At 37.3% G+C, this 14,260-nt stretch overlaps 1 protein-coding gene across 1 annotated transcript in view; it reads right to left on the bottom strand.

The window, feature by feature from the left end:
• The window catches only part of OOSP4A (oocyte secreted protein family member 4A), a 31,561-nt gene extending 17,991 nt beyond the window's left edge, over positions 1-13,570 (bottom strand). Inside the window, exons 1-4 of the mRNA XM_045557059.1 lie at positions 13,504-13,570; positions 7,042-7,220; positions 5,043-5,140; positions 3,003-3,123 (exon numbers count right to left, since the gene is read on the bottom strand). Of these exons, the coding sequence (XP_045413015.1) occupies positions 3,003-3,123; positions 5,043-5,140; positions 7,042-7,220; positions 13,504-13,570 (465 nt within the window). The remainder of the gene's footprint in view (positions 1-3,002; positions 3,124-5,042; positions 5,141-7,041; positions 7,221-13,503) is intronic.
• Positions 13,571-14,260: the final 690 nt, after the last annotated feature.

The following is a 14,260-nucleotide window of genomic DNA, read 5'->3' as shown; positions in this document are numbered from 1 at the left end:
TTTATTATAAAAAGTACGATGTTTAATGTAGGGTATTTCAGTTAAATTTTACCAAATTAACTGACTTTTATCACATATGTTTAGTGCAACTCCTGAGATGACTATAGCATCCATTAATCTGGTATTGTGGTGAAATACTCTGATAAAACTTTCTAATATTTAGTCCAAATTTCATTGTTGATACAAACCAAATTATCACATATTATTTTTATTTATATATTTCTGGGTGGTTTTTCTATTTTGTTTACAATTTTTCCATCTATATTCATTGGTAAAAATGGCCTGTCATTTCCTTCTCTTATCATGTTTTGTTATCAAGATTAACCTAGCTTCATCAATTAAGTTGGTAATTATTTCCTCTTTTTCACTTCTCTTGAAGAGTTTTAGATTGAAATTATTTTCTAGTTAAATGTGTGGGAGAAATATAAAATGAAACAAACGGGGCCTTGACTTTGATTTATGGAAGGTTTTTTGTAATTTCTTTAATGATTATAGGACTATTGCTTTTTAATCAAAATGATTCCAGAATTAGTTTTGTTGAGAAATATTTTTCTAAGCATTTGTCACTATCATCTAACATTTCAGATATATTGGCATAAAATTCTTTGTCAGTTATTTTATTTGCTCTTTATGTCCTTAAATTTATTTAAAAATAGATGTTTGATGTGATGTTCCCTTCTCATTTCTAACATTCAAAGAATCATGGTTGGCTCTGTTAAGCTTTGTGATTGGTTTTCAGCATAATCCATGCTCTTATTTTTATTATTTGTTATACTTTTTGGATCTATGTTGCTCTACAAACTTCTTGAAATGGTTGTGTAGTGTATACTTTTAACCTTTCCATTTCTTTTGCAAATGCTGCCAGTTAAACCACTGCTTTTAAAGTAAAGGTATTTGGACAAGGTTGATTCACTTTTGGTTTGAAGGAATCAAATTATATAGAAACCCACTGGAATTTTCTCTATAATCCTAGCCTTTTTATATGAGTAAGATGGATGAACCTAAATCCTCAAACCAACTTGAAATTACTACCATACAGAAAAGGAATGTGATACAGAAGGAAAAAAAAAATACAGAAAGGATAGAAGTAGAGAATAGAAATTTCTGAACCAGTTATAGAAAGAAAATTTTTATTTCATCTTATTTTGCACATACCATTAGAAGGAAGTGAAATGGGGATAAATTTGAAAATTGATTACCATATAGTAGTCCCCCCTTCATCTACAGGGCATATGTTCCAAGACCCCCAGTGGATTCTTATAACCATAGTTAGTACCAAACCCTACACATATTATGTATGCTAGTATACATGTATACACTAGATATACATATCTATGATAAAGTTTAATTTATAAATTAGGCACAGTAAGAAATTACCATTAATAAAAATAGAACAATTACAACAATATAGTATAATAAAACTTATGTGAATATGGTGTCTCTCTCTAAGTGTTTTGATATATTTGGACCATAGTTAACTGCGGGTAACAAACTATGGAAAGTGAATTCTGAATAAGGGGGGATTACTGTATACAAACTACTCAATTACCACCCAGAACAGATTATGACAGGTAAGCCTATTGACAAAATGCAATTGCCTCATTTTTATAATGCACTATGAATCAGGACTTAAATTTTCTTTAATAAAAAACAGAAATAACTATTAAGAATTGCAAAATGTTATTTTAAAAAGCATCTTTATTTCAAATTTAAAATCTACAAAGGACTTTCCCTACCCAAAGAGTTTATAAATATGCATGGTAGAGCAATTTTTCATGTAAAAAGATATTTGAAAACGTAAAAGACGATATCCATAGATCAGTCCAACTTCTAAGAGGCAGTGATATCCTCAAGTAGCCAGAGTACCAGGATAAGTAAGGTTGCTTCATCACCCAGAATTGATAGCTTAATTCCTACATTTAATAAGGGATAAAACTTTTGTGGTCCAACAAAGGAAAATCGTTCCTGTAAGGAAGAAAAAGAAGCAGTCACATTGGTTTTTTTTTTGTTTTTGTTTTTTTTTATATATATATTTTTTTTATTTCAGCTCATCATGGGGGTACAGAAGTTTAGGTTATATACATTTTCCATGTCCCACCCATCCCCCCGAGTCAGAGTCCCAAGCGCGTCCGTTCTCATTCTCCAGACAGTGCACCTGGCACTCATCATGTAGTCATACCTCCATCCCCTCCCCCCCCCCACCTCCCCGGGTCTGCACCTTCAAGCATGACCATTCCCCAGAGGGTGTGCAACGCACTCATCACAGTCACATTGTAGTGCTGACAGGAAACTAAAGAACCGTTGAGGCTCAACAGGGTGGAAACATAGGAAGAGAAGGCATCAATTTTAAACCCCACAAGCCATTAAATATTTTAATTGCTCAATTATAACAGATACTATATATACTATATGCATATAGCTATTAATAAATGTTTAGTTAATAAATGTTTATAAATTTTACATAAGCATATGTCAAATTTTAAATTATGAAGGTCAGTTGATATGTGGAAAAATAAAGGTCTGTCCGTCCCTCTGGCACACTAAAGTCCAAAGGATACAGACTATTTGACTAAATCTTATGGGTCATTTAAAAAGAGTTTTCTCTTGCAGGCGTTTAGTTCTTTCAGAACAAAAAGCTGATATTAAAGTTGGCATGTGTATCCATTACCATCTTCACAGAAGTTCACAATGCCATTAGATACTTATGTTATAGACTCTAGAGATATTTTTCGTCTGGCTGGAGTGAATTGATAATATGAAATAGCTATTGAGAATACAAGTGAAAATCTGTTTTACATGAGAAAATGAGAAATGCTAAGATTAAATACATCCTTAATAACCACAAAAATGCAAAACTCCCAACAATCCTGAACTAAAACCATATGAGCACATGGTACACAAAGTGTGATATATGTCATACTTTACTGAACCCTTGCCTTTTTGCATAAATGTACTATAAACATTTACGGTACCAATTCAAGATATTCTCACCTCTGTGATACTCTTGGGCAGATTTTCAAGTCTTCAAGTTCACATGATAAAGAGCAATTCTGTCCCACTGGCCTTTTGCGTTTATGACTAGGATTCAGTATACTTTTTGGCACCAACATCATTGGAAAATTTCTGAAGAGGAGAAAAAAAACAGATTTGAGCCTCATGTATATGAAATATTTGGGCGTGGGGAAAGAGTTGAAGTTTGGGGAAAGAAACTCAATTAGATCTTTGAGTTGTAAGTGATAGGATGCTAAATCAATTAGCTTAGGCAAAAAAGGAAAGAAAAATGTAACAGAAGGCTAAATACAACTCTCCATTACCCAGAATTTACTTTTGGGACCTGAAGCTGATTTCATAGAAGAGTCAAATACCATAAACTCTGAAGAAGTGGCTGAAGCAGCTCTGCTATCTCCAATCATCTAACCAGATGTCTACAGAGAATGCTTAGAGACATGCCGTTCTGAGTTCCGGGCCTGTGATAGATGGGTGAGCAGGCTCACTAAAATAATTGTTCCCCTAATGAAGCCAAATAAGGATGTGTTTGAAGTCAATTTTTCCAACCTTGACGGTGCATTCACCAGGAGACACACATCTTCTTCCCCAGTGGCTTTCTGCTTATGCAGTTGACTGGCATATGAGACACCAAGGAGGAGAAAAATGGGCAGAGTGGAAGAACATTCTCCCACCATGCACTGTAGTATGAATACTAATTTCCCCATAGGTACCAGAGTTCTAGCTACTTTTCTAGGATATCACCCAAGAATACCTGTGAACTGTGAGGGAACCCCCGAAACGATGTTAGAATGAAAAAACACAAGACATAACACAGATGTTGGGTGCAGGTCTACGGTGGCAACTGTATGGAAGAAGTGAGCCTCATCTAGGTGGTCCTATCAGGAAACATGCCATTGTGATAACTGCCCCCTACTATGGCCTCTAACACACTCATCTAACTGTGATTTGAGAAACACTTCAGGGTGAAGGCATGATTACCTAGCCAGTAGTACTAGAAATGGACCACACTTGTCCCAGTGAGCTACTTGTGATTCTCTATGTCTCTATCCTTGGTCAGACTCCAGCAAGGCATGATGGTAACAGCAGCAGAGGAAAATATACTCAAGATTATGCTAAACCACCTTCTCCATATCCTTTGTATGCAGAGTTAGGACTCTTACAGGGAACCGAATTTTAATATCACATTGAAGATATGCACCTGACTTGACTATTTTCCCTTAAGAGCAGGACCAAAGTTGTTGTTAAAGAGTAAGAAAAGCAGATTTCATATAGCACAGCTCACATCAGTAATTGTTAGATACATATAGCCATTTAGCTCTGTGTCTCCAAAGAGGACAGACTGTTCAATGGGTTGGAATGAGAACTCCGTGGGCGTGGAGAACACACATGCAACTGGGCCTCATGAACAATTCACCCAGGGCTTGGACCACAAGTGGAATTGCCCCAGCCTGTATCAATAGGCCCCTTGGCTTCATTCTCTTATTGCAGAAGAGTTTCTCAAATAAAGAAAAAAAATAGGGGTCATTAGCAAGTCTTGATGTTTACATCCCATAGTAAATCACCAGAGACTGACTCAGGGGTAGTTTTATAAATTTTTTAAAAACACTGATTTTGAATCCCTTGGCTCCTCCCAGTATCTACACAAAGGTGGTATGATTTGTACAAGAACTCAAGAGCTCTTCTAATAGCCGTGGGTGACGCAGTATGGGGCAGTGGGTACCAACAAAAATCAACTCAGAGAAGGAAACTTTATCCACAAAAGCCTTCTGGCTAGGATCTCTTTTTTGACTGTAGACATCAGTTCTCACGAACTAACTGAGCCTCATCTACTCACTCGTTCAGAAAATACATTGACAGAATCAACAACTGAACTTTTCTTAGATTAATTTACAGAACTAAACGGAGCACTATAGATCAAATTTGACCCAATGCTCAGCCTCAGCATATTCTCCAACAGTTATATCCTGATCAGAACACTTGCCAGGCAAAGGCAATGTTAAATAACTTTAATCTCAGTAGTCTACTACACTTACCTTTGAAAATAGCAAAATACTGGGATGTAGACAACGAAGTCTAAATCCGTTGGTTCAAATTTGACTGAACTTTCAATAAAAATACCTGGTACGAATTCCTAAAGGTATGAAGGGCATAAATTCAGTTATCTTCATTATTTCTCTTTCAAATAGTTTCAAATTCAATTTTTAAAATGCAGAATATGAAAACAAGGTAAGGATTTTTACTTTAGGATATAAAGTAAATATGAGAAGATATAAAATAGAACACAGGGGCTAAGTGATAAAATAACTTTTAGCAGACTGATTAATAGCTCCTGACATAGTGTCAGGGGCATTGTAATTTTTTGGCAATTGAATCTGCATAGACAACTTTTGATTACCACATTTGTTTAAGAGTCAGAGGCTGATTTAGGAAGACCTAAGTTACCCTGAGTGTGAGTTTCGGGTAATTATATAACAACTTCAGAGAAGCTTACATCTTTCCTATCTGTAAAACGGAGATACTATTATACAAACCAGGAGTTGGAAAAATTTTCTAAAATGAGGCAGAAAGTAAATATCTTAGTCTTTGTAGACCATACTGTCTTTGTCACAAACACCCATTCTGCCTTAATAGTATAAAAGCAATATAATTGTATAAACAACAATTAGATGACTTAGCTTTGTTTCAGTAAAACTTAATTTACAAATATAGGAAGCTGGCTGGATTTGACCCTTGGCTATACCTGTCAACCATAGACATAACCCATTATTTGTAATAGAGCGTATAGCACACTCAACAAAAATAATAATCTACACAGAAATCTTTCTAAAGAGAAACAACTGAAAGAATTTTGCCCATTCATTCACCCTCAGCGTAGTGAATTCCATGGAGAGTGCAAACCAATCAGCATGCACCTAATTACATGCCACAATTTAGAATATTTACATTCTAGAACTGAAAAACATAAGGCACCATCAAAAATGACAGCACTGAACTCTTCCACGCATTCAGATACAGTCGATCTTTGCACCTGATTCACTTTAAGTGCACCACTTACTGTCTGGGAAGTATGCCATTCAAGAGTGTTTGCCAATACCTCAGATTGTCCAAGAGCAAATAAAATGGCCATGGTAAGAATTTTTAGGGGTGAACATCATACAGGGCAATATTTATTATACAACAACGAAGTTTATTGCAATCTGGATTTCTCACAAACAGCAATATATTGGCTCGTATACCTGAGAGTCTCAGGGCAATTAAACTTTAGGAATAGGTAGATAATAGAATATAAATCACCTTACCAAACACCTGTTTCAGTCCCTCCTCTAACTTTATATCATTTTCTTTCTCTGAGTTGTCCTCTTTTTCAGGCAGTTTCTCTCTTCAGGGGTGGCAATTGGAAACCTCAGTGTTTAAATTGCCTGTTTATAGCCTCAGTGAAAAAGAATGACGCTCCTCCCTAGAAGTCCCAGCAAACGCCCTAGAAACTTTCTATTTGACATAGGATGATTTTTCTGAAGTGAAAAACTGGTATAGCCTTTTTATTTATTTCCCAAATATTTGGGCTCCTACACTGTATTGATCAACGTTTGGTTATGGCAGTTGAGTCAGCCATATGCTAAGTTAAGAACTTGGGCTTTTTTTTTTTTTTTTTTTTTTTTTTTGGTGCTAGAGAAACAGCAGCCAACAAATGATGGAGTTCTGCACCTGGAGCCAGGAATAGACTCAGTTCACTTAAATCATTTGTACCAAAAGTGAGGCTGTGGTTCCGAAAAGGAAAAAAAACCAAGCTGTCATTACCAAACCCAGCAATAAGTTAACATAAAACAAAAAGAACAAAAACAATTTAAGTCCCACGTTCTGTGTCTCTTCTACTGTAGAGACAATCCGAAAGCTTAAGAGAGAGGGGTCAATACTACATCAGCTATAAAGTCAACTGACAATTAAATTTCAACAATGCAGTTTTAGTCATTAGTTTGCGGAACTAAAACAGTCAAAGAATGCATTATTTGTTGAAATAATAACCGTTCTTACGTGAACCCTGATGCCACAAAAAGTTAGAGTGTAAAGGAACTGAAAGGTATGTGGGTCAACTGCGTTTACAGGGCAGCCATTTCCTAGAGAGAGTTCCTGTTGCTGAGGTTGCCGGCCATGGATTTGAATCGTTTGTCTCATTTTGACACGGAGCCAGGAGTCACTGCAGGTTACAGATACTGGTGAAGAAGAATAAAAACAGGAAAATATCAGATAGCATATCTGTCCCCAAACAATAGCTCAGGAAACTCTTGACCTATTGTGCTGAAATCCCAACTATATGGTGAAAATATTTTGTTTCTATTTGTGTATTTTCCCCCAGTGAGATCGTGGCCCAATTACTCAATGTCTATGTCACTCAATTTCTTCATCAAATGTGGAAAAATAGGGAGCTACTTCCTGGGAAGCTCTAAGCCAAATAAGCCAAAAACCCACCTGGGTTTTTAGATATCACTCCAATTTTACCAAGATGACTCATGAATACATTTTTGAAAAATTTCTAAGTATAACTAATATAGATCTGAAGTAGAGAGGTAGGTGAGAAAAAGCTTTGATATTTGGTTGCATGTGATGGAAAAATGTATAATGTGCTTCCATTTAAAATTTCATGTTGTATCAAAATATTTGAGCCTATTAATATTATGTGATATGCAATGTGAAACTAAAGAAGTCTGAAATAAAATACTGCAGTTACTTCAAGGATAATACTTTATAATTGCCAGCTATGTCAAGGTTTGGTCTTTTGGTCTTATTTAATTTTCAGTACATCTCTATGAAGTCAATATTTTTATTCTCCCATACTTAGAGACGGATGAACTTAAGGTCACATAGCTGCTAAGTGGCAGAGCAGGATTAAAACCTATGCAAAAGCTATTCAGAGCCTCAGCTCTAAATGGAATCATTTATAATTGAGTACAGCTGACTACTCTGTCCAAACTTCATACCCCGTGGTCAGACCATGGGGGCCTAAGCAACTTTCTCTCTTGGGCACCAGGCAGTCCCTCCTGATTTTGCCATCCACTGCAAGTATTTTATGTTCAACAAACTGCCCAGTGAGTCTTCAGACAAAAGAAAATCAGAACCTGAAAATATTTTGCAAATAAGAGCAAAAAAGTAGCAGCACCTTGAGATCAGCTTATAGAATAGATTCCAGAGGAAGTACAGTGGTGAAGATGGAGAAATAAAACCATGTCTGACGGCAACTTCATGATCATTCATTAGTTATTAGCAGTTAATCAACACGTTATTAAAAAAAAAAACCCAAAGTCAACAGTATGTTAAAAAAAAAAAAGCAGCCCCAACGCTTCAAATTGCCATGTCCAGAATTCCCTTTCTCTTACAAGCATTAAGACCACGATCACACAGAGTGCAAGGAACCCTCCTAACACACAGAAAAGCTTCATGACTTCCTATCTCAGTCCGAGGTGTCACAGCAAACAAGAAATCAAGGCACATGGGCCTCCATAGGTATTTATAGACCGCTTGCCCCCTCAGCTGTGGGTGATGGTGTATCATTCTGGAAAGCACTGAGAACCCCTCAGCACAGCTGGCTTTTTCTCCTCCCAGCTGAACTTACAATCATAAATCAACAAATCAGGAAAGACAATGTGGAAAGTGGTTCTAGACTGTACCTCCTACCATTGCATCTTCTTCCCCAAGCAGATGCATGTGTCTGAAACTGTGTCTCACATAATATTTGATATGTCTATTGCACTGTTAAAAAAAAAAGACTTTGTAAGATGACTTGAGGGGTCCAAGTGAGTGAAACAAAGGAATCATTTACACATTGGTTGAATATGAGGCTTATCATATTCACTCTTGGTTCTTGTGAAGAAAAGCCAAAGCCCTGCGCTACGTCCCAGCCAATGATTCCCATCCAGTAGGCCTGGAACAAGATGCACTAATTGATGCTTGTAACCAGCCCCTGGATGTTTTGATTCATGTAAACAAATCCACACACCTGTGGGCCAAGCTTGGAAAAACACTGCTTTCTGGTTTAATTTTGCTTTCTCAAAAGGCATTTTATTAGGAATGTGTACATATCGAGGGTAATGAAGAAATATGTGCTAAGGGCATTTTTCTACTATTAAACCTAGTAATGAAAAAGCATAAGAAAAAGGTATTATGGACAAGGATAACAATGTCACCTACCTCCATATTTTGACAGAAACCAATCTCCAAAAAGCTTCATCTCAAAAATAAAAGCCTAATAAGTTACCTTTAGAAATTACATAGCATGTCAGGTAGATTGCCTCAGCTTCTAAATGCAAAATAAATGTTGATGAATATTGTCAAATTTAGCTATATGGATCTTCGGGATTATGAACTGATATAACACAGAACGATCAAAAAGTTACATCTGTGAACATCAGAAACCTCAAGGTAAAGTTCTTTCTACTAAATATTTTTCTTACATGTTCTTTAAAATTAATTGGATTTTATTATAGATTGTCTATTGCTTAGATATTTGGGAATGAGGGCCTTATAGTAGATTAAATTTACAAAGACCATATCACTGGATTTTACTTGACAGTAGTACTTACCTACCATCACAGACATCTAGGTTTGACTCAAATAACTTTGTACTAATTTTAATTTCTTGAAACAAAGAACACATACTCTGAATCCATGGTTCTCAAAGCTTAATCCCTGAACCAACAGAGTTAGCATCTCCTAGGAACTGCTTAAAAATATAAATTTCTAAGCCCTACCCAGACCTACTGTATTAGACACTGGGATTGGGGCCCAGCAATCTGTGTTCTAACAAGCTCTCCAGGTGAGACGTGCAAAAGTTTGACAACCTCTGCTTTAAAGGATTTTAAATCTCGTGTTTTATTATAAGCCATAAATCACTTATCATATTCACAAATACATATATATTTAGACTGCAATCTTCTATCTAGACATAATCTTTTCTCTTTATTTGCCCTTCTCCAGTCTCAGCTGACTCACTCTTTGTCAAGTATATTCTGTTTCTTTCACTGTAGTTAAAAAGGAAAAGGCAACCAGTTTAGATTAATAGCAGGGATGAAGTGAGTATTTAAATGAATAAATTCAAATGAAAGACAGTTTAATACTGACACCACAAAAGATGTTGTTATTGCTCTTTCTCCCTGATCCCACCCTTGTCCAAACTTCTCCAAATGCTTGATTCTCCATCCCAACTCCAATCCATTAAAGTGATAATGAAAAAAATTAGAGGCCATTAAGACATGGATATATAAAACAAGCTATATTGCTCATTGAGCTTCTATTCTACTGAGTAAGAGAAACTAAAGAATTAGTTTAGTTACAAAAAAATATTGAATAAAAATAAAACATGAAAGGGACACAAAATGTTGAGAGAGTTGAAATTTTCAATACAATGATCTGAGAAGTTCTCAATTAGAACCTGCATTTGAACAAAGTCCCCTAGGAAATGAGAAGAGTTATACAAACAACTAAGCAAGAGCTTTCCAAACAATGAGAAAAGAAAACAGGCAACTGGGGTGTGCTTGGGGAACCTGGGCAGTAAAGAGTCCAGTATTGCTGAAGAGTAAGTAGCAAAGGGAGCAGAAACAGGGCATGAGATCAGAGAGGTAACACACCAAATTATATACAGTCCTGGAGGCCATCAACAGGCACTTCCCAAGTGAGATGGGAAGCCCGTGGAAGCTTTTGACCAGAGGAAAGATACAGTCTTGTATTTTAACAAGAGCACTCTCATCGCCGTATGGAGAACATATTTTAAAGCGACAGGAATAACACACAAGTTATAAGGATAGTGCAATAATTCAAGCACAAGAATCTGATGGCTTGGACCAGCATGCTAACATTAGGGCTGATGAGAAATGGTCCAGTTCTTAAAATCTATTGAAGGTAGAGCCAATGGTTTGCTGATGTATGGAGTTAAAAGAAAAAGGTACCCAGGATGACATCATACTTTTCAGCTTTAGCAACCTCCAGTTTGCTGATTGTAAAGACAAATACAAATTAAAGAGGCTTTGTTCTTTCATTAAAAAATAAGAGATTTCCCTCCCCTCCTTTTTGTTAGAGCACCTACCTTAGAAAACTTGTAAGTACTTTCTCCTCTCTTTTAAATGTATATAAGTCCTTTTGAAGGCTCAATAGAACTTTTGTCAGCTTTAAGACCCAGGAATGTCTTTCTGGAGGACCTCTCCTTGGAATGTAAATAGCGAGAGAGAAAGTTCTCCTATCTCCCAGGTTCTGGAGGAGGATAGGGACCTAGTTCAGCAAATGCCTTGCTCTAATTTGCAGAACTACTGTCCATCATAAAGAGATGAAGAGTTTGTTTTACCTCTAGATAAAGCCAATTAGCTAACACAGGTCACCTCAATTACCAGGTAAAAATTATGGGAGACAAATGGTACTGCTGGCTGCACTTACTTGAGGACTAATTATTTCATTTGAGACCATGCATGGAGTGGGTTGTATCTGCATGGCTAAATAAAAGGGTGAGATTTCCGTCTTTGCAATCGCTTAGATTGCCTGTCATGTGCATCCCATTCTGGTTTATTGCTGTTTTCTTTCTCTACTACCATCATGGAGAGTTTTTCTTGGTTGGGAGAAGATTTTTGTCTTAGTTCTATTTCCCCAACACAATCACCATTGGTTGAGATGGGAAATAATGTACGAGAAGCTAATGAAGAGGTTTTAATAACAGGAGTTCCAGTTTGTAAAAGTTAAGCCTGAGATACTATTAAATATTTAAAGAGGGATGTCAAACAGGCATGACTGGGGTTTACTCATCCAGAGTTAAGAAAGGATATTCAGGCTGGAGATTAAAGATAAGATGGCAATTATGAGCATAAGAAGGGTGTGTGAAGTCATGGCACTGGATAGGATAAGCAAAAAAAAAAAAAAAAGGCAAAGAAAAGAAATAGAGTAAGAAAGAGGTCTTGACATCGTTTCATAGGTGACCAAGATCAGGCAATTAAGAAGACACCAGAGGCCGGGCGCGGTGGCTCACGCCTGTAATCCTAGCTCTGGGAGGCCGAGGCGGGTGGATCGCTCGAGGTCAGGAGTTCGAGACCAGCCTGAGCAAGAGTGAGACCCCGTCTCTACTAAAAATAAAAAGAAATTATCTGGCCAACTAAAAATATATATACAAAAAAATTAGCCGGGCATGGTGGCTCATGCCTGTAGTCCCAGCTACTCGGGAGGCTGAGGCAGTAGGATCGCTTAAGCCCAGGAGTCTGAGGTTGCTGTGAGCTAGGCTGATGCCACGGCACTCACTCTAGCCCGGGCAACAAAGTGAGACTCTGTCTCAAAAAAAAAAAAAAAAAGAAGAAGACACCAGAAAAGCAGCAGAATAATTGTCGAGGGAAGAGAAAAGAGTGAAGAACAGTACAACCTCCAAGCTAAGTAAAGCAAACTTTCAGGCAAGGGAGAGTCCACCCCATGAGTTATGGCAAAAATCAAGGAAGGGAGGGCTGACAATAAAGCATTTATCAAATTTTTCCATGTAGAAATCACCAATGTTCCAGACAAATTAATTTTTGATGAAGTGCTTTTGATGAAAGGTTCATTAAAGCAAGTTCACGAGAAAAAAAAAAAGAAAGAAATAGGAGAGTGTGAACACAGGTATCTTGAAAGGAAAGAAAGGTGAGGTGGTAGCTGGAGGACGAAGTGGGATCAAGTTGCGAAGAGTATGTCAGAAGAAGCCTACACAACAATACAGATGAGGAATAATACGGTTTCTCAGGAAGAGGAAATGTTAAGCTTTCATTAGGACGGGCATAAGACGGCTGAAAGTGTGGGCAATTCAAGTCGTGTGTGTTGGTTACAATGAAGTCACAGGTCAGATCTCCCACAGGTACTTAGCAATCATTCAATTTTCACATAGAAAAGGGCCTCATGAATATACCTTTGAAATTTTTTCAAGCATAATAGATACAGATTTGAACTAAGGATGGAAAATTTTCAATATCTAGTTATAGCCACTTGGAAAAAAAAATGTATCAGCTGCTTTGATTTAAAAAAAAATCTTTTTTTAACTCAAGTTATTTGAGCCAATTGATGTTAGCTTGGTATGCTATGTGAAAGTACGCACTGAGGAATCACTTACAATTGAAAGCAGCTGCCTACTCTGTCCACACTTCATACCACACGACCAAAGGTATGAAGACCTAAGCCACCTCCTCTCGAGACACTGGGCAGGCTCTCCTAACATCCGCTCACTGCAAGTACCTCAGGCTCTACAAAGTGGCAAGTATGTCCAACACAAAGAAAGTAAGAACATCGGAATGTTTACAAGAAAAAAAAAAATAGCATCCTTAAGTCATCAAAGGATGGATTCAAAAGGAAATACAGTGGCGTAGATGAATAGAGAAACTAAGTGAAAACTGACGGCAATTAGATACTCACAGATAATCGTCAGATTATAAAACCCCAAAGTAAAAAGTATGTAACAAAGCACCCCACTGCTTGAAGTGCCACCCTCCAGAACTCCCTTTTTCTTACCATCACCAAGACCGTCAATGAACCCCAAAAGCATGAGGAGCCCTCCTAACACAGCAGAGATCTTCATGGCTTCAGATATCCAAGGTATCACAGGAAACAGGAAATGGAGGGACGTGGGCCTCCACAGGTGTTTATACACCTCTTACCTCACCAGCTGGGAGTGGTGGTTTATTATTCTAGAAAGCCCTGAGGAGCCCTCAGCACATCCTGAGCCTTTCCTCCTCACAGCTGAAGTCATTATAATCATGATTCAAAAAATCAGAGGAAAAATGTGAAAACAGTGGTTCTAGACTATACCTCCTCCACCATTGTGTCTACCCTGAGCATAAGGTATGACTGAAATGGCGGCTTATGTAGCATTTTATACGTATTTGTTAAATGTTAAGAGCAGGGCTTTGCAAGATGATTTGAGGAGCTTCAAGTGGACAATACAGAAGGATTGTTTATGATTTGATTAACAATATGTTTATCATAATCACCCTGGGGTCTTGGGATTCCCTGGCCTCCCAGCCAGTGACTTTGACCCACAGGACCATTGACTTATCCTTCTAACAGGCTCCAGGAGATCCTGATTCAGGTAAAAGAAATTCACAACCGTAAGCTTTGGAAAACACTGCTCTCTGCCTTAATTTTGCTTTCCCAAAAGTATTTTATTATGAATGCGTATATCTCCAGGTTGCTACAGAAAAAATTCATGAGAGAATTTTTGTCCAGTAAAACCTAGGAATGCAAAACCCTGCCAGAGACAGAGAGATTA

Source organism: Lemur catta, chromosome 7 (assembly GCF_020740605.2).
Source record: "Lemur catta isolate mLemCat1 chromosome 7, mLemCat1.pri, whole genome shotgun sequence".
NCBI classification, from domain to species: domain Eukaryota; kingdom Metazoa; phylum Chordata; class Mammalia; order Primates; family Lemuridae; genus Lemur; species Lemur catta.
Note: the sequence above shows the minus strand (reverse complement) of the source record. Positions and strands in the feature narration are given on the sequence as shown.